At 38.0% G+C, this 26,846-nt stretch overlaps 3 protein-coding genes across 3 annotated transcripts; 2 read left to right on the forward strand and 1 right to left on the reverse strand.

The window, feature by feature from the left end:
- Positions 1 to 1,994: 1,994 nt before the first annotated feature.
- Positions 1,995 to 6,074, forward strand: LOC133998071 (leucine-rich repeat-containing protein 74A-like). The gene is made up of 13 exons (XM_062437814.1): positions 1,995 to 2,178; positions 2,328 to 2,503; positions 2,737 to 2,844; positions 2,984 to 3,077; positions 3,195 to 3,244; positions 3,696 to 3,777; positions 4,125 to 4,210; positions 4,309 to 4,503; positions 4,641 to 4,736; positions 4,902 to 5,030; positions 5,242 to 5,346; positions 5,493 to 5,578; positions 6,059 to 6,074. The coding sequence occupies exons 1-13, from the start codon at positions 1,995 to 1,997 to the stop codon at positions 6,072 to 6,074; spliced, it is 1,407 nt and encodes a 468-aa protein (XP_062293798.1).
- A 3,502-nt stretch (positions 6,075 to 9,576) lies between these two features.
- On the reverse strand, positions 9,577 to 17,539 carry LOC133997832 (dihydrolipoyllysine-residue succinyltransferase component of 2-oxoglutarate dehydrogenase complex, mitochondrial-like). Its single transcript, XM_062437547.1, has 15 exons — positions 17,434 to 17,539; positions 14,267 to 14,300; positions 13,965 to 14,001; positions 13,655 to 13,719; positions 13,487 to 13,561; positions 13,334 to 13,389; positions 13,130 to 13,238; positions 12,758 to 12,907; positions 12,537 to 12,604; positions 12,257 to 12,354; positions 11,991 to 12,121; positions 11,812 to 11,885; positions 11,561 to 11,644; positions 11,224 to 11,391; positions 9,577 to 10,937 (listed from the first exon to the last, which is right to left on the reverse strand). Exons 1-15 carry the CDS (start codon positions 17,494 to 17,496, stop codon positions 10,803 to 10,805), a joined length of 1,347 nt encoding a protein of 448 aa, XP_062293531.1. The 5' UTR covers positions 17,497 to 17,539; the 3' UTR covers positions 9,577 to 10,802.
- Positions 17,540 to 19,051: 1,512 nt separating this feature from the next.
- Positions 19,052 to 25,167, forward strand: LOC133998072 (prospero homeobox protein 1-like). Its single transcript, XM_062437815.1, has 4 exons — positions 19,052 to 20,416; positions 20,923 to 21,024; positions 21,734 to 21,928; positions 25,000 to 25,167. Exons 1-4 carry the CDS (start codon positions 19,052 to 19,054, stop codon positions 25,165 to 25,167), a joined length of 1,830 nt encoding a protein of 609 aa, XP_062293799.1.
- Positions 25,168 to 26,846: the final 1,679 nt, after the last annotated feature.

A 26,846-nucleotide genomic window follows, 5' to 3' on the forward strand; every position in this document is an offset into this window, starting at 1 on the left:
AGTTTTGCTTTCATTTGCAAAACTCAAAAAGGTAATTCATACTTGTGTTTCCTCTAGGCTGGATTACTGCAGGTCCCTGTTTCCAGGGCAGCATGAGAAATCTATGCCATCTGCAGAGAGAACAGAAATTTGCTGACTGGCTTTTAACAAACTCTAAACAGTTGAGACTATATTTTTCTATGAGTTTTGCATAGTCAGCATACTGCATACATCTCTGAGTTCTCTCATAAATCCCTCCTCAAAGTTAATCTTTATCTTCATGTATCTTAATTATATATATTTTTTAATTTAATTTAATTTTTTTTTAAACTTTCTTGAACACCCTTACATTACAGTGTAATGTAATAGTTATTGTCATGTTACAAACTTGCTGAAGTCTCACTTTCACTACAATAGTTGAGAAAGCAAGGAAGGGTCACCATAGACACAGGTTACATTTTTGAAAATAATTTTCTTTGTCTCGCATTCACACACTCACACTCAATAGAAATTGATACATTGAGCACACATAACTCTTCCCCTAAAACTTGATTATAGGAACCATAAAAAGGTATGCTCTTTGTGGTTGAAATGAGCTCAGTAAAAGTGTTGAATGCACTATCAGATCTCTGATAGACAGAAGAAAATAAGTAATGATGTGGAAGTGTTGGCCTGAGTTACAGGCCAGCTACTTAATTGTTACATAGACTTTTTGGTCAACAGCGACATCTAGTGGAAGTTTTGTGAACTACCAAATTTAGCTTCACAAGTGGTCGTTAAAGTCTTGTAAGGACAAAAGCAATGTTTATTTTTTTTTTATAACGTATTCATTGTTAATTTATTTTCTTCTAGATGTTTTTGTTAATCCACATCAACTGGATTTTTTTCGGGGACTTGAACGCAACAGCAACGGTCTGCCACTTAACGGTTTTTAACGTTTCTAACTTCAAACTCAGGAAAGCTAGGTAACATAATGTTTTACTTTTTATCTTATTCGTGCTAAATTTTGCACGTATGTAGGCTATAACAAAACATGTTTTAAAAAAATCAATATAATGTCGTTTTATTTTGGACCAATATACAGTTTTTCTTCTATTTGATGACCTAAAACTTGGTAGTATTTAGCAGGTATCAACTGAGCCTCATGTTAATGGACAGGTTCAGGTTTTACTGTAGTCAGGTGCCCATATGAACAGTGAAACACGGTCATTTTGTGCAAAAAATGTATTTAAAAATGATCTGCAGCTTATACAAGCAGTCTGAATTAGTTATATCAAGTGGATATCTGCCACATTTACAGTCTTTTTAGTATCAAATTCCCTCTGTGTTTCCTGGGACAGTGTTGAACTTGGTGAAAGAATACAGAAGTGTAACATTAGACAAGGGAGGCAGCTGCTGGGGGCACTGTTTGACTGAAGCAACATAAAGTCTTCAAGTAAACTTTTAAATATATTTTTTCACAGAAGGATCCTTGTGAATCTTGGCCCCCATCAGTTTAATTGTAAGGGCATTATGAAGGAATCTTCTAATAGTCAGTATGAACAGGAGGAATGATCACAGCATGAAAAACGTGTTTCAATATTCATTACAGTACAGTACCTGACTATTGTCTTTGTTGTATTGTTTGTTGTGAACACATCCTTAAGTAACTATTGTGAAGATGCTCCACTCCACAGGCCTCAAAAGTCTCTCAGCTACACTGTCAGCTGCTTTTTGGTCATTTAATTAGTTAAAAATCTTGTCTTATAAAGGGAGAGGCCTTAGGTCAAAATCTAATACTATACCCATATTATTTTAGTTTGTATTGTACTCAAATAGTTTTTCCCTAAATAGTTAGGTTGTCTTTCTTCAAATGACATCAAACTAATATGTTAGAAGGCCATGACCTTCTTAATATTTCTTGTAGCCCACACCATCACAAAAAGTAGTAGTAAAACTCACCTCTCTTCACGTGCTTTGGGGTTTGTACAGGTGTGTCACAGGAACAGGTGAGGGTCTCAGCTTCTTGTATTGTGATGGATCCATATGAGGAAGACAGTGTGGTCATCCAGCTCAGTGAGGAACAGGAAGAGGAAGAGCGGCAGCCATCTGATCAGTCAGTCCCTCCCACAGGAAGCCAGGATCAGACAGATGACACGTCCACCCAGGGCCAAGAGGGGGACAGTGAGGCTGAGTGGGACACAGATCTGGAGACAGACAGTAGGTTACAGTGAGCACATGGTTTATTAATAACAAATTAAAAGGTCAAAATAAACTGTCCCCAAGTGACTTTTCCCCATATATTTCTTTCTCAACCCAGTGTCTTCTCACCTTTACTCTCTTTTTCTGTCTTTGTCCTTTTCTTCCAGGTGGCACTAATCGAAAACAGAGTTTGTCTCAAGCAGAGGTGTACCTGCAGGCCTGTCAGCGGATAGGAGCCATTCCTGTTTCCTCCATCCTTCGTCACTTAGGTGAAACCGATCTCAATCTGAACCACTATGGTTTGGGACCTCTAGGGACCAAAGCTCTGGCCATTGTTCTGCAAGTAAGAATCTAGATAATCACTTTAATGAAAAAGTTTGTACAGATATCTACAAAATTCAATTATCATCATCATTATTTCTGTATAAAATGTGGGCGATAATTTCCTTTTTTCTAAATATTCTATGCAGTTTACAAGAAAGAGAGATATAGAGAGAATTGGGATATGGCATGTACCTCAAATGTTCAGTATTTTATGTTATTCATTCAAATTTAAATTTTCCCCCCATTTTTTAGAATAACAATCACATCACCAACCTTGAGCTAGAGGACAATGGACTTCAGACAGCTGGGACACGCTATCTGATGGAGATGTTTCAAACAAACATCAGCATTCAGAGTCTAGTAATTAATCTTAAAACAATCACATTGAATACATCAGTTCTGAAAATGCTGAACTAAAAGAGTATTTTACTATTATTAATTCTGTTGAGATTACGTTAGTGTTTTTCACCTTGAGAATGACCCGATGTCTTTACTTCAGAATCTTTCCAACAATCAGCTGCGCCTCGAAGGAGCTGACATCATCTCCAAAATGCTGCTGGACAATTATTACATCAAATCCCTCAAACTCTCAGGTGCTTAAAAACACACACACATCATGGCTGTATCACTGTAATACAGAAACAATTAGAGAAGGACAAGTGAGCTCTTTTTTTATTAGTAATTTAAATATTTTCTCCTTGCTCACCTAGGAAATGACTTTGATGATTCTGCTGCTAAATGCTTTGCTGATGCTTTAAAGGTTTGTCCAAAGTATCGACTGTTGAATCCAGGTAGCAAAAGAGCATTTATAATGTTCACATAGGGGTGGGGGATATAGACAAAATCAAATGACAATACTTTTGACCAATACCTTGATACTTGATTAATACTGCACAAGATTTTCATATGGTTATAATGAGTAAGTGGGTAAAGGCGAATAATAGAACAGCTACAACAGTCTGGTCAGTTCAGAAAATGACATCACTGTACTGTAATGCAGCCTTTAAAACCAGGAAAAGCCAACACTTATGCCATATAATGATATTACAATATCCAAAATCAAAGACCATACCAAGTGTCATATCACAATATCAATAAAATATTGATATATTGCAGAGCCCTATGTTCACATCCTAACTAATGATTCAAGCAACTTTCATATCTAAATTTGCATTGAGCTGCAATCCAGAATTTTCTATCTTCTCTGACAGGGTGACTATGTGGTCAAAGAGTTGGACCTCAGTCACAACAAGTTCTGTGATGCAGGAGGAGTGCACCTGGGTCATATGTTAGGTACAGTAGAAAATATAAACTATAATTTAGTTTAGCTAGTTTGCATATTTTTCCATTTTTTACAAGATAAAATAATGTACAGAGTCACAGAGAAATATATAGTGTGTTCAAAATAACGTGACTGAGTGGCAGCATGAAGTGAAATTGAAGAAATATTTGATGCCCACACAAATATTGTAGCAATTAAATTCCAGTGTCAGTCGGTGTCATGTCCCCTGGAGAACAGCACTGTAGAGGCACTGGAGAAAAAAACCAAACCCTGGATATTTACTGATTAAAATTTCTTTTTTTTTATAAGGTTTCAAACTTATTGAAACTTTTAAAATGTGTCTTTCCCTTCCTCAAAGCCTCAAATGTAGGTATCGAGGTCCTAAATCTGAGCTGGAATCACCTCCGTATGAGCGGTGCAGTGGCTGTGTGTGCAGGGCTGAAGGTGACCATTAACACACTCGAGCACAAAAGCCTTTGGTGTATATTTAACGGTCTGTTTTCTGTCACAGCTGCTTGTCGCTCATATTTTCCCTCCCTCAGGTTAACTCGACTCTGAAGCAGCTCCAGCTGTCGTGGAACGGTTTCGGCCGCATGGAGTCAGAGGCACTGGGTCAAGCACTGAGGCAAAATAGCACACTTGTGTTGTTGGACCTGAGGGGCAACCGTATAGACGATGACGCTGTGACGCTGCTCTGCCAGGGCCTGGCCAACAATGACACCTTGAGAGTCCTCAAGGTGAGCTGACAAAAAGTTGAATCCTGTAGCACTGGTAGTTTATGCTGTCATAGATCATCATCATGGTGATTTGCAGATTTTTTCACTCGGAGAAACTGTGTTAAATGTAAACTTTGGTGTGTGCATATTTTATTCAGCTCTCCCATAACCCTCTGACAAATATCGGGGCTCTGACGCTGCTCAAGACAGTTAAAAACAACACACAATCAGCAGTGGAGGAGATCGATATTTGTGTAAGTGCAGCAAGCAATGTTCACCTCAGTATGTGAACTTCTGTTTAAATGTGAATCTTGTGTGTACGTGAATATGTGCACTGCATACACGTTTATATACGTTTCTGCCTGCAGTACTACTTCTATTTTACAATTGTGCCTGTGTGTGTGCATGTGTGAGTGCAGTCAGTGTTTGTGTGTGAGGCCTTTGTTGAGCTGCTGGAAGAAACCCGTCAGAAGGGACCTGCTCTGGATGTCCAATACAGCATCATGAGCTTCGTCACCAGAAACTTGTCCGCCCTTCAGATCTTTAAGGTCAGTAATGAGGACTGTGATATTAAGAAAATATTACATTAATAGTTACACTCACGACTTTCCAAAAAATTGTGTCCAGTATTTATTTGAGGTGTTTACTTCATATGTTTTCTCCTAAGACAGCACCAGTGTTCCACTTTGTGCTACTGACTGACAGTTTTATGAAAAAGAACTGAAATGTTTCCAAATTTGAAACATGATTTTTCCATAGAAATTCCTGGAAGAGCGAAATGAGAGTATCCTGGATTTCTTTCATGCTTTGGACAAAGAAGAAACAATGAAAGTCTCCACCCATGACTTTAGAAAGGCTGTAAAGGTCAGCCAACGCACTTCAAAATATATTAATACATGTAATCAATGAGTACAAAAAATCACAGAAAATTACTGAACTGAAATTCAGTATTCAGATATTCACTCATGCATGAATAAGAATCAGAGAACATGAGGTTGTCATGTCTGCAGGAAGCTAAAATACCACTGGATTCGCAACAGCTTGAGTGGTTGATTGGGAAGTTTGACAAGGACTACACAGCCACCATAGTCTACAGGTTAGTCTGTTTAGGATTATTATAATGATGATGTCATCAAAAGTGCTTTTTGGAAAAACTCATCTGGTTTAGAGACGTCAGGTCTGTTCAGACTGCGATTCTTGGTTTATTTTTACTCTCAGTCACTTTTCATCAAAATAAAAAAAAGGTTCATGGTAGACCAAAGTTATTAGCTTTAAAGGGTCAATTCACCCAAAGAAACCACTTACCCTGGTGGGGTCGCAGCATGCAACACTGAGTTTTCTAAAAACATGGGCGCTATAGGGTTAAACATGCATGAAAGTGAATTCTTGGCCCTGGAAAAATAATCTTAAATCAGGGTCCACTTGTTAACTTTTACTGCAAATTCATGAACTACGTATGGAGTTTGATTATTTGTAATAGATTTAAGTGTTCAGTGGTTTAGTCGGTCATTGTTTTTACTTGTCAGACATGGATGTAATCAAGTTGTGTTTTTGAGTTGTCTCTCTTTTCTTGCAGCCAGTTTGCAGATTGAGAATTATGGATGGGAGATCTTCAAATAAGAGGTATTAAAGTTTGTTAATGGAATACATTTGTAGCTCGTATTGGACGCTGCTGGTTCCACATAAGATGTACCAGTTTTAAATGTTATATCTTGTCTTGTTTTTAGCAGTCAAGAGTCCAGCAGTGCTGGAGCTGTGTTTGATGGCATTTGTTGAGATTTGGTGAATTGTGCATGACAGAAAATGATTGGATACAAAACTAATCACACTCAAAAACGTTCACCACATGGTATTGCTGTACTTGCTGTACATGGCAACACATTCTGGCTAATAATTCTGGTTAGGGACAATAAAACTATTCAGATTGGAAGGTTGAAGGGCTTCAGAAAAGATATTTCTGATATTAAATGTTAAAAACATGAACAATGAACATTATCCCATTTTGCAAAATACAGCGATGCTGATCAGGAAGAGGAACAAACCCAATGCTATTATGCACCTATGAAAGGTGTACCCAAATAGCAACTTCCTGTGATGTCATTGCCCACCCGCATCCTTTTCCATCCACTGTAGTTCTTACCTCAACCCAAATCTGTCCGGTGTGAATACTTGAACCTCTGACAACAACCAGCTGCACCCACCTCAGCGCTAACACCTGTGCCCGCGATTGGGACACAGGGTCCTCTGCCTCATTCTCTTCATCCAAAAATAATCTTCTGGTATGACGACAGAACAAGAGCAGGAAGAAAAAGAGAGCTGGCATCCATATCAAAGGACGGAGAGGAGAGAAAGAATAGGGCCAGATGCAAGGTAGTTGTTTTAGCACACTGGTTTGTTTTGAATGAAATGGCCTGTAGACGAGAACGGCACACTTATGAATATGCATGTGCAGCATTACTTATGCAGGCCCTGCAGAGTAGGATTATTAAGGCTGTGCTGATGAATTGTCTCAAGGTGTGATATCCAACACAGCAATCTGTTTCTGTCCGGTGGCTCCGGTTTGGACCACAAAGGAAACAATGACACGGCACATTGCCTCACCTGCATCTTTTCGTTTCTCCTGTAAGTGAATTGACATGGTAATATTCTGAGTCATCAGGACACACAATAAACTGACATCCCATGTCAGGCATATGCATTTATTTGGTTTATTTTAAACTACCAACACTTAAGTGGAGCTTCATATCACCAGTTATATGTAAAGGCATATGTAAAGCAGACTAAATAGGTCCAGGTGTTGCTGCACACATGTGCACTCGCACGTTTGCTCAAGTTTCAAGTGAAATTGATTAATATGCAGCAACAACTATAATAATAATAATAATAATAAATATGTTTTCTTTGTCATACATTCTTAAGGGCTTTTTATTTGAGGCATTTGTCAGAAAAAAACACCCTCAGTCACAGCCCAACAACTTCTTTCACTCTTCATCACTGTCGGTTCTTGACCTCTAATTATTCTTCTTCATGGTGGTCGACTTCCATGTCAGTCTCAGCCTCTTCATGTAAACCTTCATTATCGTCAGCATTATTAAAGTCAGTTCTGTCAGTGTCAACAGTCTGAAGAGCTGAGTTCTTTTCTTCTTCCTCCTTGATCCTCTTCATGCATCCTCCAGGCAGTCCGTCCTCCTCAACATGCTGATTCATGTCCATGTTAACCTCAGTAAGGATGGCCACTGACCATTCATTTTGTCGTCATTGTTTTCAGTGTGGTTACTGTTGTTCTTTTTACTGTTACTGACAAAAGTCATCAGTAAATGACGTCACCATTAGACCTTCATAAAGGTAAAAATGACTGTACGTTTCCTCAGTTCTCCTTTGAAGGCTTTTGCAAAGATACGGTATATCTTGCTTTGTTAAAATAATGAACCATATTCTTACTCTGAGGTGCTCCAATCTGGTCCAAAATAGCAAAATGTGTAGAATTGGTTTGATGGACATAAACCTTATTGGACTATTCATGTTTTTCCTTCAGTATGTGATTAGATGACTGACATTGATTTTTAATTTGTTGCTGGAAAACTATAGACTAAACTAAAATTATTCGTTTATGCTTGTAGATACAAGGTTGTGCATAACAAGAGATTATCTTATACACCAAAAACCACAACATGATACGTTACTATTGGTTTGTAAATGCATACAAGAGCTATACATTTGACAAAACATATTAAGACATTCCCCAAAGAGTATTTAAAGCCGTTCCATGCTCAGACTTTCTGGGGTGCACTCGACGATTTGAAAGACAAAAAATATCAATGTTAAGTTTTAGGCTGTTGATATTGATCACCAAAACACTTTCAGTCCGACTAAAATATAATTTTTTGTATAATGATATTGATGTAATTAGCTTTTTTTTTAAAATTTTTTTAAAGATGGACAAAATAACAGAATAATTTAGGTAAATTATGCCTCTGATGTGGACTAATGAAAACAAACAGCTAGCTGCCAATGTCTAATGGGCCATCTTTCATGTGAATGGACACAAAGACTTAAAACCCACATCTTATTGTGCAGTCCAATTGGAAATTCACAGATTTGGCCAAATTTTGAAGACCAAACAATAAACCTGCCAACAAACCCTTCAGATATCTATGCACCCACTGGCACACGCTGCCAATTAACATGATCTCGAAAGCGCTAATGGAATCTTGAGCAGTAATAAAAGTAAATAATTAAATTAAAGGAACCCTTGTATCATTGTTTGCTGTATTCAGGTCCATTAGGACCTCCAGTATTCTCATGGTAATCTAATGTTTGGGTTTTTTGTGCTTTCATAATGAATTCTGTGTTTTTCCTCCAAACAGTGTTGTTCAGACATTTGTGTAGGTGCTGGCAGAGAAAACAAAGACGTACATTAGGATCCATTGTCCCCTGTGATTATTAAAGTAAACAGAAATACTGAAGGGGTATCATACACAGCTGCACACACTTGAGCTTGTGTTTGTTAAGTGGGAGAAAGGGCCAAGCAACCCTTAAGACTTTGTCAGAGATGATCCCATTATTTGGGGCTTCTCAAGAGCAGAGCGGTAAGCTGACTAATGAGGCTTTGAAGATGCGTCTTTGGCACAGAACTCATCTGCAGCGGAAAACCCAGGAGCAAAATTGATTTGGCAGAGGATAAAATGCTCAAGGCAAGATCTGCTCTGAAGACGTGTCCTTCCAGAGCCTCGTGTTTTTATCTTGCTGTCGTCATATTTGTAAGATATTCTCAAAAAGACGTTCAGTCAACAGTTTGGCATCGGTTGGTATTACACAACCCATCACAGGACTGTGACTAACGCTAATGTTCACTATCAATTCATGTTGTCAGTTCTTGTCAGATAATCTATTGTTCGGTTGAAACAACTTAAGAAAACAGAAATGAGTGTCACAAGTTTCCAGAGCCAAATATATCTTCAAATGTCTAGACAGTAGCTCAAAATCAAGAGATTCAAATTACTATCATAAAAGACATTAGGTGGCATAGTAGCATATGTGCTTGAAACATAATTTAATCAATTGCTTATGATAATCAACTGGTCGATCAATAGAAAAATATCCACCTTCAAGTTTAAGCTCTAAACCATGATCGGTGGACTGAGGGAAAACTGTAAACATGTTCAGTTTGTGAAGGAAATAGCGAGACAGGTTTAAGTACATAAAACTCTTGAGATGTTTAATGTTTAAAATAGTTTTGTTAAATAGATACAAGTATTTTATATATAGGATAGCACAAAAAAAAAACCTCTCATCATTTGCTGCCAAATTGTGCGTTTTAAACATTACTCCCAACACTCTGACCATAAAGTGTTTAAGTTTGTGTATAATGTAAATATAACAAACACTGTCTTGTGTCTTGTACATTTTCTATTTAAGAACAGTACATTTGTTTCTGTTCCGGTAAAAGCTCAAAAAGAGTTTGATCACATTTTGAGATTTTGATGGTCACTGAATCTGCCAGACAAGAGCAAAGCAAAAAAAAAAAAAGACAGTACATTGCTGACTATGCAAAGCAGGAATATAACTGAACTGACCTTCAGTCAACGTGGATTTAAAGGCATGGAAGTGGTATACTTGTTTTCTTGGTCACTGATTCATATTTTCCAGATTGTTTCTAGTAAGTGTGACAAGCAGTAAACCAACAAATTCTTCCAATCGTCTGTTAACATTAAAACATCTTGAACTCATTTGAGGGAGAGCTGCTCGGCCCTGCTGTGGAAAAAGTGGCTCAGGAGTACCAACTAACGAGCAGAGGAGAATGTCATGCAGCCAAATGCTGCGTGGAAAAAACCATATTGGTTCATGACGACACAAGTGAGACAAGGATGGAGTGACGGGTTTATCTACTGCTTCATGTGGCCATCTGAAGGGCACAAAGATATAACCACATACAAGCCTGTGAATGCTTATTTTTTGTCATAAGTGTAAATGCATGTTGTAAATGTGACTTGTCTCTTTCTTAATTAATTTGTAGCAAAACTTTAATTGACGACTGGTAGAGAATGACGAGCAATCTTCCTGCTTTATTGATTTAGCAAAGGCCCACATAAAGCACTTCCCTGGGATATTAGGTATATTTCAAGTAACTCCCTTCAGATAAAACCACATATTTAAGCTCCACAAGTGCTAGGAAAATAACCTTAATATCCAACGACAGTCTGAATGAACAATTAAAAAGACAACAGTAGTTTTGTAGTGATTTTGTGCGTTTTCTGTGAGGTGGAGTTCATGTTATGCAGCTGAGCTATCTTTAAAGAAGTAAAGAAGTGAAGGGAGAATCACATGTCCAGAAGCAGCACTCGAGGATCTTCTACAACTGCTTTGATCTTGCGTAAGAAAGTGACCGCTTCTCTGCCGTCAACGAGTCGGTGGTCGTATGTCAGAGCCACATACATCATGGGCCGGATCTCAACCTGTCAAAGCAGAAAGCCTTTTCATTGTATACTCACGATTAAGTGCGTCAGATTTAGAAAAAAGTCCTTTGACCCCGCTTACGTGACTTGGAGCAGAATAACTATTTTTCCTTACTGTTTTTAAACTGTAATGTAGTACGGATAACTAATATTTTTGGTTCAGTAAATAAAATCACACACACTTGCTAAGCCAAGCAGGTTTGTATTATAATTCCTTTTGAAACGGAGTAGAGGATACTTTATGTTTTGTTCCAGTGTATCTATGGACAGATCATTCATGGCTTACCTGTCCGTTGATGGCCATAGGTCGGTCAAAAATGCCATGCATGCCCAGGATGGCAGACTGTGGCGGGTTGATGATGGGGGTGCCAAACATGGAGCCGAACACGCCGCCGTTACTGATGGTGAAGGTGCCTCCGTCCATATCTTCAACAGCAAGCTCGTTTTTACGAGCCTGAGGCACAAAACACAATCAATTTTCTCATGTTTGCACTTTATAGGTGAAATAAAAAGGCCAGATATTATTTATAGTGTAAAATTGTAAATATCTGGCATACAACACAATAATTTCAAGCTATTAATGTTTTCTAAACATGTTTTTTATTTTTATTTTTATTTTTTACCTTTTCTCCTAACGCATTAATGGTTTTCTCAATGTCAGCAAAGTTCATGGTCTCCACACTGCGGATCACAGGTACAACAAGTCCCTAAACACACGCAACAGAAAGAACAGATGATGCTGGTTAAACAAACCTGACTCAGGTGTCCTCGGTTTCTACTCACTTATACATATTAGTACTGTACATCCACCTTTTACAGGAGCAGCAACAGTTTTCACAGAAATGATTTCATTTTACAGAGTCAAAGGTTGTACCTTTGGAGTTGCCACAGCGACACTGATGTCTACATAGTCCCTGTAGACAATCTCTTTGGTCGTATCATCAATAACTGGTAAACATTTATAAAAATAAAGTTTAGTGAAAAAGATAAAACGTTTCTCATGCTCAGTATCCTTTTGAAGTAAAATACAACAGAGGAAGTAAGATATCCTACCAGCGTTGACAGCAGGCTGATCAGTCAGAGCGTACGCTGCAGCCTTCACAAACGCTGACATAAAACCCAGTTTGACATTATGCTTCTTTAAGAAAACATCCTTATGGACTTTTCTCATCTCTTGAATGTTGCTGCAGAAAAATGAGGACATACCAGAGAGTTTGTGAAGTGAGGAAAAGTCTTGACGATCAGAAAATGTTCTGAGTGTTAAATATAAGATAACAACATGACGTTGGCGTTCACATTTCACTGCTGCTGTGGCTCACCTCATGTCCACCTCATTGAAGGTGGTCAGCATGGCGCAGGTGGTCTGAGCCTCCTTCAGCCTCTGGGCGATTCTCAGCCTCATACGGTTCATCTTCACCTGGACAGCAGGGAGGGAGAACAAAAGCATGTGACTGAAAGCATACATTTTTATGCTGGCCATCATTGGAAACTTCATTATTATTATTACCATATTAATTATTTCCCTATGAATGTAACAGAAGAGACAAAAAACACATAAATGTAACATAACGAGTGTGTCATCATCAGCATGTGCGTTACCCTGTTCTCTCCTCTGCTTCCAGCTGTTGGAGGAGGTGCAGCTGCAGCAGTGGGCTGGACAGCAGAAACTACATAAAGAGAGAGGAGACCTTAGCAGAAAATATACTACATCTATTTGAAGTATGAATGAGTCATAAACAGCCAAAAACAGGTACATGCATACATGTATAATAATCATAAATCAATTCAATCTGTAAAAGATTTAAAAGAGGGAAACACACCAGGTTTGGCTTGGACAGGCTGTGCTGGCACTGGGGGCACTGGAGGCATGGCAGTGGGAGCTGCAGCTGGAGGAGGAGGTGGTGGTGGAGCGGCTGCAGCAGCAGCAGGGGCCTCTGCAGCTGGAGAGGGAGCAGCTTTGGCGGCAGCAGCTGAGGAGACAGAAGTTGAAGACAAGATTGTATGGATGATGTGATTCATAAAACTGACACTTTGCTTCAGTATGTTTCAGGGTTATTGTGATTCAACACATCTTCAATCCCTGACTTGAGGGGATAGAAAAGTGGCCGTAGGATAGAAAAACCTTCAACACAACCCAGTCCTATCAGTATGGTTTGTTTTACTTGTGATATTCAAAGAAAGGAAGCACACACCTCCTTTTCGGAGTTTGAAAAGCGGCGTTCCTCCCTCTACCCTCCCTCCATCAGGCACCAGCAGTTCCTCAATGACACCGGCTGCTGGAGCGGGGACTTGTACTGACGTCTGTAAGTACAAAATACACGTTTACGTGTTTTTCTTTGTTTAGGTTAAAAAAATTAAGTCATATTTGTGATTTCAGGTTGTTAGGTTGTACATACCTTGTCAGTTTCAATCTCACAAACCACCTCATCTTCGTTTACTGAGTCGCCCACAGCTACAACAAAGCAGAAATATTCATTCAGTCAACATTTGGCACAGTTGTAATACAATATAGGACATTCACAGTAAATTAAATGGTGACAAATACCAACCTTTCTCCCACCTAACGTCCCCCTCTGAAACAGATTCTGCAAATGCAGGAGTTTTGACTGTGACTACTTCATCCCCTGCACGAAGAGAAAGAAGTACAGTTACTGTGAGTTAAACACTGAGCAGAGTTGAGTTCAACACATAATGTTGAGAAATGTTGCGATTCATACTGTGAGCAGCAGAGGTCCTGAAGTATCTGATGTGAAAGACACTAGCTGATGATGGAAATTCACATCTAAATGTCAAGAAAAAAAGAAAAGAAATGACCAAACTTGTTAAAAAGCACACAAACACAAACATTACAATATGATATGTTGTAAGCAGACTTTTTTAAGTTTACTCTACACCACATAAGAGCCACTTTAACTCATTATTTGCTGCACAGATGTTCAGCTCATCACATTTTATGGTACATAAATAATGCGTCACTGTGCTGAAGGGCATTCACAAACAGATAACAGAGTTACAGGAATCACTTACGGCTGAGAATAAACTAGGCGACTGCAGACAGAGAGGCCTTGAAGAAAAGAAAAAAAGGAGATCAACAACAACAACTATGACTGCTGCTGCTTCTCCTGAAGCTCGAACACGATGAGTGGAGTTCTCTGAAAGCTGCAGTTATCCACTCATCAGCACTACAGATTCTGCTTTAGATCATCCACTCGCAGGGCTTGTTTATTCATGAGCAATAAGATAAAGACAGTGGTCTTACATACTAAATGAGTGCTGAGGTTCTCAAATCCAGCTTAAGGACTGACCAACATCGTTACAAGCACACTCACCTGATACACTTTGTCGAACCAGCACATTATTGGCCTGAAAAGATTAAAAAAAGGGAAAAAAATCACTTTCATGTACACTTAGCTCTTTAAATGTCATTATTTTTCTATTATTCAATTATTAACAAAGCTTCACCATAAAAAATATGTATGTAGATATAAAGAATACATTAATAATCACATTAATTCAGTTTTAAAATGCTGCTTTCTGAATGATAAAGTAGATTTTGTACATGACTGATTTGAGTAAATACTAACTTTCTTCTGCACCACTTCATGAATATATTAAAGTAAGTCACTAAAATCATGTGGGTTCGACATGAACAACTTTGAAACAACTGAACTGGAGAATGAGGTTTTGCTCCAACAATAAGATTCTCGGAGGAGTGCTGAACCCAAGATCTACATCTCAAATGTTCTAATCAAGGAGAAAAACGTACTTACATTTCACTTGATTATTTAACTCACATCACAACAATTATGCTTCTTTTGTTCTCCTTGACTGGGAAATTAGAGATGAATAACTTTGAAACAACTTCTCTTGCAGAAATGCAGGACTGGGACTGTCCAGTGGAGACACCTCCACCCTTGGCCCCTCTAGCTTTATCATCAAATAAAGAAAACCTGCCAAAAACAAAGCTTGATCCTTCATGTGATTCTCCTTCTTATTTGGAAACTAAGAGTCAAAGTCATTTCACAACAAGACTGTTCTGTTAAAACTGGATTTTTTGGCGCTGACAAGAACAGGCTGCGGTAAATTTGACGTCCCTTCATCGCCGTATGTAATGAGTCATTTGTGGGTATTTTGAAGGCAGAGCAGAGGATTGGCGTATTTCTGAGTTCTCTCATGCTGATGTTGGTCTGATGAACCTTCTGATGTGTGAGAGAAGGGTGGAGTCTTTGGAAACGGACCGCAACATCCAAAGTGGATAGAAGCATGTGTAGACATGCGATCTCAGCAAAGCATTCAAGCTTTCATCATTTTTACTCTCCAGAACAGCTGCTGCTGATTGCAGAGGGCCGAGAGAACAACATTACACTGACTGATTAGATTAATGCTGACCTTCAGTCTCTTTCTCAGGATCTTCTGTTCCATTACATAAACTCAATTTCCAGTTTATCATTTAGCGGAAATGACTGCAGTTAAAATGAGGCTGCAACTAACAACTTTTTTGATTATTGATTTATCTGCCAATTATCTATATATATATCTATAAGATGTAAGAAAACAGTTAAAAAGGCCTGATCTAATGTCCTTGAGCATAAAGTGATGTCTTCAGATGTCTTTTTGTGTGTGATCAACAGTCAAAAACCCAAAGATATTCAGTTTACTGTCATATATGACACATAAAAGTTTAAAATCCTCACATTTTGCAGCTCTAGTCTAAAACAACAGAGCTGCAGTGAATCCTACTGATAAATCATAACTTGAAACTTGTATTTGAAACTGAAACATTGAATTCATTAGTGGATCAATAGAAAATTAGTTTAACAAAATTGACAGCTGGTTCATTTTCAAGCTATTAAAGTTTCTGAGACAATCTCAGCACAAACTGGACAACATTAAAACCTTCATGAAGGTGATGATGATTTAATGCTGTTTATTTTCAAATAGGTTTACCTAATAAACTAACTGAGTTTATTTCATGACACCTGATGTGTGCAGCTCACTCACTGGTCTGACAAGACACACTGGTTATGTACCTTGGTGATCATGTTGCAGTAACCTGCCCAGTGAACAGACAGCTGAACTAGTGTGCATGTTATTCCTGCACAGCACATACTCTACATGTGTAACATGACATGAGCTATTTCTGTCAGGTCAGCTGCACTCACCTCAGTTTAACAACCAAACCCAACCACAACACGCAAGCGTTGCTCCTTTAAGACTGCTTTAGTTAGTTTCACGACATATATGGAGATTTTATAAGAAAAAGACAACAATATGGCTAACAGGGGACAGAGATTATAGTTTCTTAAAGTTTGTTAGCTAAGTGGTTTGTTATGACTGTCAAGTTTTTGACTACAGGTCCCCGCTGAGAAAAACGAAAACTGCAGAGTGGATCATGGGTGTCCCTCTCCTCACCATACTGTAGCTGTGATTTCTACAAAGCCTGGTGTGTTGGAAACATGGATGTATTATAAGAGCTTATAGACACTTTTTTAGGCATATGTGCCGACCAAGTAATTCTTACTGGACTTACTGGGCTCTATTTTCAGTCCAGTATCTAGCTCTTACAGTACATCCATGGTCCGAAAGGCCGATAGTAGCTGACCCCTCACACCATCTCTTTGAAACTCCTGACATCAGGACGGAGGTTTCAGAGCATTAGTGCCAGGTCTGCCAGACTAGTAAGTAACAGATTCTTCCTCCCAAGCCATCAGGACTATTAACAAGCCCACCACCGACCCCCACCCAAAAGAAATTATTGAGCTGAACTGAACCAATAAAGCCCAACAGACATAAATACATTAAGCAGCATCAGCTACTTTCTCTCTTTAGGATTGATTTTGCACCATTTTTAGACCACATTCTGTATCCTGTAATCATTTTTTTTATATTTCTCATCACCCCTACAAGGCACACAGCACTGATCCAAATGGTAAATAGACCAAATTTACTGTAAACACCCTAAAATGTATAGTACACTCTGCAGCAAAGGACTAATAATGCATCCAATCATATACAGCGGGACCAACGCATGATTACAATGACTGTAACGTTATACTTTTTTTATAGTGCTAGTATATCTATTTTTAATGACTGTGCATCTTTTATAGTGACTGTATATCTGATTCAATGACTTTTAAGTGGTGTTTCGTCTGTGGTGTATGTTGCACTGTGTTGAATGACATTGTACTACCATATATGTAGACAGTGTGCTACGGAAGTAACAACAAAGACTTTGAACTAAAATTGACGACACTCACGGCTGTTCAAAATCTATGTTAAAAAACAAAACAAAATACCATGTCAATATTTTTCTTAGTTATCTACAGACTTGAGCTGCCTGTCTCTGAGCTGTCAGTCTGTCCTTGGTGAGTGAGGTGAGGCCCTGCTACACGAGCTAACCACAAGCTAGTTCACGACTAAATGTGGCTGTATTTAATCAGTCTGAGGAGTTTCACCGTCAAAACACAGCCTCAGTCCACCGTCTCCTCTGACCTACCTGGCTCACGGCGGACAGGGAGCGGCCGAGCGTCCGGTAAACACACCGGGACCGTGATAGCATGACGCTGACTGGAGGCTGAGTCCACTGATGGCGGCAGCTGGAGGTCCGACAGACGGAGCTGAAGTTAGCTTCTGGTTCGGAGTTCAGGGGAAAGTTAAGGGAAACCTAAGTGTTCATGTTTAGAGGGCGATTCTCTATTTGTTATCACCATTTGCATTATGAAAGAGTTGAAACATCGTAGCAGAAGCTGTAATGCTGTTTAAACTTACTGTCAGGTTTATTTTTCCAATACAAAAAGGGTTATTTCACTGTTTCCCACTAGTGTCACTTTTTATATAGGCCTAACAGAAAAAAAGATTTCACAAATCAGAAACTGTTTTTTAATGAGTCAGTGGAGTCTCTTTTTTAAGGGTTAGGGTTGGGGTCAGGATTTGATTAATTTTTCTGGACTTGGTCGTTAATCTAGTCCATTTTGACGGTGTTTTTTGACCTGATCTAATGTGGTCTCGATGAAGCTATGAAATCGCCCCTTTTCATTTTCACAAACAGAATAAAGGCTCCATGAATCCGAAAACTGGTTTAAACGACGTTAAGGTTTTTTTCTACAATGTCTAACACCCTTTAATAAGTACAAAAACGCAGTGAAAGCCGCCAGGTATCAACATTTCTGTTTCCTTTAACTTTTCCCTTAAATCCGAATCAGAAACCGACTTCATGGTTGTGTCCAGCGGGAGGAACCACTGCGGCTGACCGGGGGGTGGGCTGCACCGGGTGAGCTGCGGGCTGGATAAACATCACACTTTATTACGTTTATCATGTGTATATCAAGCACTTGAACGTGGATAGAGTAAATTAAAGTGCAAGTTTCTGGTGAAAAAATGTATTTTAAATATGGTTGGACTGTACCATTGTCTACATTAAATAGCACTTTTCAAATGGGTACTTTCAACTCATTTTACTGACAACCAGGCAAAAAATGCAAGAAGGATGAACAATTATAATTATGTATTATTTCCTTATTTAATCCATAATATGTGGGTTGTCATGTCAAACAATAGGTTCGTGTGTTGTTATTTGGCAGGTTGAGATAAGCACATTTGACCACACCTCCTTGTTATCTGAAGGGGCTCTCACATGTGCCAGCAGTAGAAATATTTAAGTGTCCCTCTCCTCCAGCAATCTGCAGTCCTGCAGCCTCTTCAGGTCTCTGCACAGGGCAACAGGTGGGTCATCAGATATACTTTATGTCTTTGATATATAAACTGCATGTTTTATTTTCACTCTTTGATTGCACATTAGACTGTAAGATTATGTTGTTAATCTAAATTGGATAAAACTAACTAACTAAAAAATACAACTAAGATACAGAAAAGTCAGGAGAAAACCTAAAATGTTGTGTGAAAAACAAAAATCTGCAATACAGTGCCTTTATTTGGGGTTTATTAATACATTAATAAATCTTTGTATAAAAAAACCCTGCAACTGTGGCATTTGTTACTGTGACATCTCTAAGAATTCCTAGAAGGACTTCTTTCATTATGTGATTAATTTTGGTGTTTTTCCTCAGGGCTATCTTAATCCAACAAGCATTAATCAAAGTTCGTGGAGCAGAGACATGTTTTCTTCCAGCAACATCTGCATCGACGGCCGCACTGCTGAGCAACTTCCTTTTTTTCAGCCTGACCCCATGCTATCAAATTCAGATGTATCAGGTGCTTCTGTGCTCTTACACAAAGACAGTGAGAAGAAGCCGCCACCAGAGAGTGATTATTACAGCTACAGTGATGCTGGTTCAAATTTGATGTGTTCAAGCCAGCTTGAACTCAATCCACCTGCAGACAACACAAGAAGGCACCCTGCATCCAATTCTTGTGGTCACTTTGAGTGGAACTTAAACAGCGGCCATCAAGCAAAGCGAGCCAGAGTAGAAAACATCATCAAAGGCATGACCGGTTCTCCTGGTGCTCACTGCACAGATGTGACGACGAATCAGGACGAGGACGCAGACAGCATGCAGGGAAGTGAGAAGATGCAGGAGCTGCTTTTGCATCAAGACCACACGCAAAGAAGTGAAATGAGAGGGAGCCAGACAAGAATGGAGCCTCAAAGCCAGAATCAGCACCTCAGGCAGCTCAGAATGAGGTTTACTCATGTGGATGGGGTGAATGACAGTGTGGATATTAGTAAGGAAAGTCTTGCAGAAGAGAAATATCCCATCTGGAACAATTCACCTGACATAACTTCAAGAGACACAGGTACAGAATCATATGGTGAGTTTGAAAGCGACTCAAACAGGAAGGGATGGAAAAAGGTGAAGCCAGTGAACTATTTTCAATCCAAGCCTGAAAAAGTAAAGTTGATGGCAGATGTTTTAAAGTACGAACTGTCCAGAGCTGTCAGCAGGAGCGTTGACTCCATTTTCAAAAGCGTGCCTCTTTTACAAGCCTCACAAAATGAGGAGATTGCAGAGACTGATTTGTCTTTTCTAAATCTTCATAAGCGGCCACCTGTTTGTAAAGAGAATAAAATAGGACTAGTATGTTGCGGGAGTACAGAGGTGCAAGTCCCAGATGTTCAAACTGAAGCGCTCTCCCTTGTGGTGCAAAAACCACAACAACCAGAAAGACCCGACAAGTTTATCCTCCAGTCCGGATCAAGAGCTCACCATCGCCCCAAACTTTCAGCCTCATTTAGTTACGACTCCACTCTGCGTGAAGATCAGACACCAGGACAGATCCATAACGCTGCCCATCAAAACACCCTCAGGTGCTTGCAAGGAGGATGCTCGGAGGGAAAGTTTGAGACGTTTGATGCATTTTGGAACTCAGACAAAATAAGATCAAAAGTCAACTCCAGATCTTTGAGGAGCCCACAGACACACACTGTAACTGTGGATCCAGTGTGTTTGGAAAGCCTCTGTCTCCCTGATGTCAAGATTCAGTCCGGTAGCCTGCTAAAGAATAACCTGTACATATTGAATGTATCCTCTAAGTTTCTAACACTGATGTAGACTTTTCAAAAATGATGAGCTCAAGATGCTCATTTATACTAATATGTAGGGATCAATACCACAGATACCACAGAATACCATCTTAAAAAAAAACAACAAACCCCTATTGCAGTTTCTAAAGCCATTGCCTGTAGATACCAGTAATAATTCTACCTCTGCCTATTTGAGGTTGAAATAACAACCCATTTTGTGTCACAAACCTTGTCATCACCCCAGCTATGTGGTGTAAATCAACAATTTTCCCTCTTTTTAAAAAGGTGCAACAACTTGGCGCCGTCCAGAATCCAACAAGTGTCCCTTTGATCTTCAGATCTTTGAAGAAAATTGCAGTATCTGTGTCGTAATGATTTGTGGGAGAGAAAATGTTTCCAGAGAAAGCTGGGCTCATTAACAAAGAAAAGCAACACTGTTTTCCAATGTTTAGGATGTGTGTGTGTGTGTGTGTGTGTTTCAATCCTTAACACTGGTGCATTCAGGAGGGTCTGACCACAAACCACCTGAAGAAAGCTAAGCTCATGTTCTTCTACACCCGCTACCCCAGCTCATTGGTGCTGAAGATGTGTTTCCATGACGTACAGGTGAGAAAGTGAATGCAACAGAAGCAGCATAATCCTTGCATGTTTGTATAATTTCATTAGAACATAGTCACAGAATAAAGAGCCCAAAAACATTATTCGTTTTTTTAAAGAGAAACTAGATTCATAGCATTTATTAAAAACTCAGAAAATGAGCACTATGTTTCATGTTGTTGCTGAGAGAATATCTGAAACCAAAACAACCTGAAAATGTTCATAGTGATAAATGTGCTGCATATTTATGATCCTTTAAAAGCTTTTGTTGACAGCCAGTGTTTTCAAAATCAATCTGTCACAACAGAATTAACAATTACTTCACTTTAGTTGACAGCTGGTAATGTTGGCCATGAGAGTTGTGCAATATGTTGCCATTGTAAGTAGGTGTGTATGTGTTTTTGTATAGATGCCATGTGCTGATCAGATGCTGAGGTTTCTTTTACTTTTTTTTTTTTTAACTTGTCTTCTGTGAAACAACAGTGTGCACTACAGAGGACTTATCACTGTTACATACTGTAAAACACTGTGTAGAAATGACAACACAACACAACAATGTGTTTTAAAAAACATTTATTGAAATTTTACACAGTAAAACATGTTCAGCAGCTTCTGTCTCACACTGAGACAAAGTATACGCAGCATATCAAATACCACAACTGTCAATTACCTGCACGACTCATCAGATCAACTTACCTTTTTTTTGTTTCCTCCTCAGTTCACGCGCTGCATCACCTCTCAGCTCATCAAGTGGTTCAGTAACTTCAGGGAGTTTTACTACATCCAGATGGAGAAGTTTGCCCGTCACGCCGTAATGGAGGGAGTGTCCGACGCCAGAGGTCTGACTGTGGGGAGAGAATCAGAACTTTTCAGAGCTCTCAACATGCACTACAACAAAGCCAACGACTTCCAGGTGAGATGGAGATTAAACTGCACTGTAATTCTTATTAGTACCGAACATACAGAACACACAAAAGCAGTAAACTCCTGATGCTGAGCTGCAGTCCTGTTTTTGTGCATCTTTCAATAGTCTGATGAAGAGCAAGGAAGTGTCACTCAGTTATTTGTGATGGTTTTCTGTGTTTGGGAGCTTTCAGTGGGCTGAGTTCACTGTGGTTTTTGAGTTGTTTTCTATTTTCCATTTCTAATTAGTCAAAACTTGAAAATAATTTTATTTTTAAATAGCGCAGATAGAAAAAACAATAAGGAACAGTGTTTTTACAAGATTGATCATATTTTGTAGGTTATATAATACATCCAAATGATCGTAAATTGTTAATTGCTTTAGTAATTGATGTCAACAGTAGTTACAAAAAATTAAAAACTTTTTAAAGGCAAGAGGTCCTGCTTGTGTCATCATGTCTATTGACTATATTAGGAGTTAATTCGTACAGGTTCCAGGATGAAAAAAAAAAATTGTTGTTAGGTCAATATTTGAAATGTATCAATTTATTTAAATTTTTTATTTCAGTTATTAAATCTTTTCCAAAATCTGAATTTAAACACTTTACAACATGACAGAGATTACACACAGATGATTAAAAAGCTGTGAGACTGGCAAATACACTGAGGAGGGGGGAAGTGGGGACAGGAGTTCAGGGAAACCAATGCTTCATCATATTCAGATTCATTTTTGGCTCAAAGCGATAAAGGAACAGCTTTCACACTTTTGTTGAGCCCTGTATGGAGTAAAATATTTTCAAGTTTGAGATGTGTCTTTTCATTTTCTCTTCATTTAGTGTGCACATTTGGCTTTGCAGATGTCATCATTTCAGTTTCTATCAGTAGTGAACCCATTTTCAAATTAATGTGTAGAGACACTAATCTGTATGTTTCACAGCAAAAAAGAAGAAATCACTAAGAAGAAAATAACCTAATGCCATTTTTTCAAAAGGCCGTGAAATGCAACATTGATATACAGTGCTATGATTAAAGATTTAATAAAGTGACAGTAATTAGCATTCTCTAATCAGTGTAGCGGACATGTTGACTGTTAATATGCACATTGACCACAGTTGGCCTGTGTAACTAAATTACTGTGTGTAATTTCATATAGACACAATAAGTATTGCTACTATACTGTAATAATACAGCAGTGAACAGTGTGCCAGAAGATTGTTTTGGTAGATTAAGACCAATAAACTTAATGTTCATACAGGGCACATTTAATACGACATTAAATCTTCATATTAAGAGACAATTAGGACTTAAAAGATTTAATTAGATTTACTAACATTTATACATACCATAACTTAACATAAATCAAAATATATACCTAGAGAAATATATTGTGTAAATTGTGACATTCACATCACAATGAAAATGTTGTATTAGTTAAATAAGGACTTCATTACTTTCTGTGAAGTGGAGGTTTTATCCAGTTTTTTTATCGAGTATTTTATTTGAATAATTACAATCATTTGAATTTTTAAAATAAGCAGAATCAGAAAGTAAAAGTCAGTGTTTTGTATCTTTTTCAAACTTTTATAAAATTAACTTCAAGAAGATTTGGAAATCTATTATATTTTATGTACTTAATAGAAACAAACTTTTCATAGATGTAGATGGTCCATGAAAATGGAACCGGTGGTTTACGATTATACTTTCAAACATGTCTTCATGTTAATGTTGATAAGTAAATTACAAACCATGTACAATTGAATCAGCATTGATAAAATTACAAAAGATGACCTGAATATAAAGGGGAAAAAAGTCAAAAGTAATGTTTGCACATTTAGTTGTGATTCACTTTACAATTTCCTTTTTTGATCTTTAAATTTAACCAGGTGGATTCCTGATGAGTGGAAGAGACATTAAGCCTGCAAATCTGTTTCTGGAAGAAGTCAGGAGGCAAAAAGAGCAGGCAGGAGCAATACAGAGAGAGAACAGGAGGGAGATAAACAGCTAAGAGTGTGCAAAAAAGTAAAGAGCTGTATTATTAATTTTTTTAAAAGGAGAATATGGAGTCCTGAGTTTTGTCTCATGAAGCAATATTGATAGTTATCTCTGTAACCCTAAACAGCCTTTTTACTACCTCAGTCCATAATCCAGGTTTTACCCAGCACTCTCACTGTAAGTATTAAATAAAATAATTAGAAAATATTTTGCAACAACAAATTTAAAGGAGATACATTTCGAGTACTACAGTGTTACATTACTGTTTGGTCTCAGGTCAAACACATAAACCTGACAACCAGCAGTAATGTTGGGTGCGGTCATGTGAGAACAAGTCAAACACGTTATATAAAATGAAAACATGGTGTGGTCTCTTTTTTCAAACCAGTTTCTATCCTGCAATTTAAACAGCTCGAAATATCTGCCATGTCATTTCCTTGGTTGACATCTTAAATGGACGGACTAATGTACATTGTCTTCTTAAGGCCCCTCTGCCAGTCATTCACATCATGTGTTTCATGATGGGAACAACCATGTTTTCAGGGATACTTTAAGGATCTGCATTTGTCATAAAATCAAATGAACACAAGATTGTTTTTAATTTAAGACCATATTTGGCGTTACCAAACCAGTGTTTCCAGTCGAACATTAATATCCTGTGAGCTGGCAAGTCGAGGATTAAACTTGAACCACATTATCTCCTTTGAAGAGCTTTTTGAGGCTATTTTTACTTGTCGACTGTAATAGATTCAGCTTGAAAGCAGTATGAAACAAATGTGTGAATGACTCGTACTACAATACATGAAATCACAGTAAGAATAAAAAAAATTTCAAAAAGAGAGAGGAGTAATTGTACAGTATAAGTAGTTATAAACTGAGATAAATGACATTTATTAGAATTTGTTTAATACTGTTCTCAATTAAAAATAGTCCCCGTTACATTTCAACGCTGTACTTACCTTGATTCACCAGGGCCAGTTCTGAATATTAAGAACATATTAATCTATGCAACACCCCCGTCAAACACACAGATGGATTGTGAACAGTTTCTGTATAAGAAGTATTTTTCAATATTATGTGGATTCACAGGTTCCTGACCGATTCCTCAAAGTCTCCGAGATTACACTGAGAGAGTTTTACATTGCTGTCTCGATGGGAAAAGACCGTGATCCATCCTGGAAGAAATCGATCTACAAGATAATCTGTAAACTGGACAGTGACGTTCCAGCTGAATTCAAGAGTCATCACGCTGGATAAGAACCAACCAGAAGACATCATGTGCCACAGCGGTCACTGTCACAATGTGGACTTACTCATGCCTTGATGTAGCATAATACTGTAAATTAGATCTTTATCTGGTGAAGTACATGTCTGCACATCTCCAATCTCCATACATGTGGCAGACTGACAGCAGAGAAAAATCCAGTTACACCTGTGTTGATCACATGCATTGTAATGAGGTTTGATACAATATGTATTTTGCTATATCAGCCATTTTATATAGCAATGATACATATTTTGTATGATTAAAAACTGTCATGTCTGTGACTTCTAAAAACAAAACGCACACACAAAAAAGAACATTAAAAAAAACCACATTTTGAGTCTTTAGGAGCACATTGTTCTTTAATAAGCATAAAATACAGTCCACACCACATTAGAAAAACATTTTTAATATTCAGAAATGTATTAGATGTAGGACATACAAAAATTAATACATGATTTCTAAAGTGACTGAATCAGTAAATTATGCCCACCCCTTACAAACTGATGAAATACTGCTGTAGTGTTTCTTTTTCTCTTCCATACTTACCACATGAAGATCCAGCCATTGCACATTGATAGCGCTTGATCTCCTGGGACAAATTAAACATGGTCTTCATCAGTAGTGCCATGTGTTCCATTCATCACTGGTCATCTTTGCTTTGTCTTCAGATGTCTCAGTGACACAGCGATCATAATCAAGATGCAAATTTCTGATGTGCGGTAAATTCAGAATGCTTTGGTTCTCAAGTAAGTGAATGCTTACAATGAATATACTTAATGATCTTTAAATTTCACTTCATATTCACGATTAGAGCCGACAGATATATCAGTCAGCTGATATTATCGGCCGACAGTGGCCTAGCACATATATATCAGTATCCTTTTACATGTGTCCGATATGTGCTGATATTTAAGAAAAAACAAAACAAACTTTAAAGTTATATAAGGCAGCATTATATGTATATTTGATCATTTTGTCACTAAAGTTTAATAATGCAAACATACATTTAATGTTCTGTGTGTTTTTTATTCATAGTTATTTATTAAAATCCGGGTGAAGTTTACCGTTTCAGTCCACTGATGTCATTTTACGCAAGAAAGTTTGTTAAACTGTAAAACATCATACCTAAATTACATATCTTTGTCACAAGTGTTTGATAACCACATTTGAGGGACGTTGCAGAAAATGTGTGTTTATGTAAATATTCTGTATATATAAGATTATCGGTTAATATATTGATCCTGGGATTTGTTTTACTAACTAATATTGGTATCAGCCCCACAAATCCTGTATCAGTCAGGCTCTTTTCATGATGGTGAATCAAACTTTTAAAATGGGACAGACTGAATTTTGTTTGTGAATATTACACATATAGATTCAATTTTTTTTTATTGAGTCATTAACAATGATATAAAGTGGAATGAAAAGTCTCGAATAACTACTTCAAACTGTCAGGTATTTTAACTATCATCACTAAGAAAAATACTTAAATACACCAATTTTAGGGTTTTTAAAGAGGTTTTTTTTTTTCTTTCTTAATACACAAGTTTGTCACAGTACATTTATAAAATGACACACCAAACAATCATAGCAGATATTTTTAAATGGGACATGCAGAGCCCATCTTTTTACCTGCAGATTGTTCACAAATACATGTGCAGCCAGTTTG

This window comes from Scomber scombrus, chromosome 17, assembly GCF_963691925.1.
Source record: "Scomber scombrus chromosome 17, fScoSco1.1, whole genome shotgun sequence".
NCBI lineage: Eukaryota > Metazoa > Chordata > Actinopteri > Scombriformes > Scombridae > Scomber > Scomber scombrus.

Bases quoted from the DNA above. Each gene is read 5' to 3' on its own strand.
- LOC133998071 (XM_062437814.1), top strand. From the start codon at position 1,995: ATGGATCCATATGAGGAAGACAGTGTGGTCATCCAGCTCAGTGAGGAA. The intron at 4,737-4,901 runs GTAAGTGCAGCA...GTGTGAGTGCAG, and splicing joins TGGAGGAGATCGATATTTGT to TCAGTGTTTGTGTGTGAGGC. The intron at 5,031-5,241 runs GTCAGTAATGAG...ATTTTTCCATAG, and splicing joins CCGCCCTTCAGATCTTTAAG to AAATTCCTGGAAGAGCGAAA.
- LOC133997832 (XM_062437547.1), bottom strand. From the start codon at position 17,496: ATGCTATCACGGTCCCGGTGTGTTTACCGGACGCTCGGCCGCTCCCTG. The intron at 12,605-12,757 runs GTGTGTTTCCCT...CTCTTTATGTAG, and splicing joins GCCTGTCCAAGCCAAACCTG to TTTCTGCTGTCCAGCCCACT. The intron at 12,355-12,536 runs GTAACGCACATG...CCTGCTGTCCAG, and splicing joins GAAGCAGAGGAGAGAACAGG to GTGAAGATGAACCGTATGAG.
- LOC133998072 (XM_062437815.1), top strand. From the start codon at position 19,052: ATGTTTTCTTCCAGCAACATCTGCATCGACGGCCGCACTGCTGAGCAA. The intron at 20,417-20,922 runs GTATCCTCTAAG...TGGTGCATTCAG, and splicing joins ATAACCTGTACATATTGAAT to GAGGGTCTGACCACAAACCA. The intron at 21,025-21,733 runs GTGAGAAAGTGA...TTTCCTCCTCAG, and splicing joins TGTGTTTCCATGACGTACAG to TTCACGCGCTGCATCACCTC.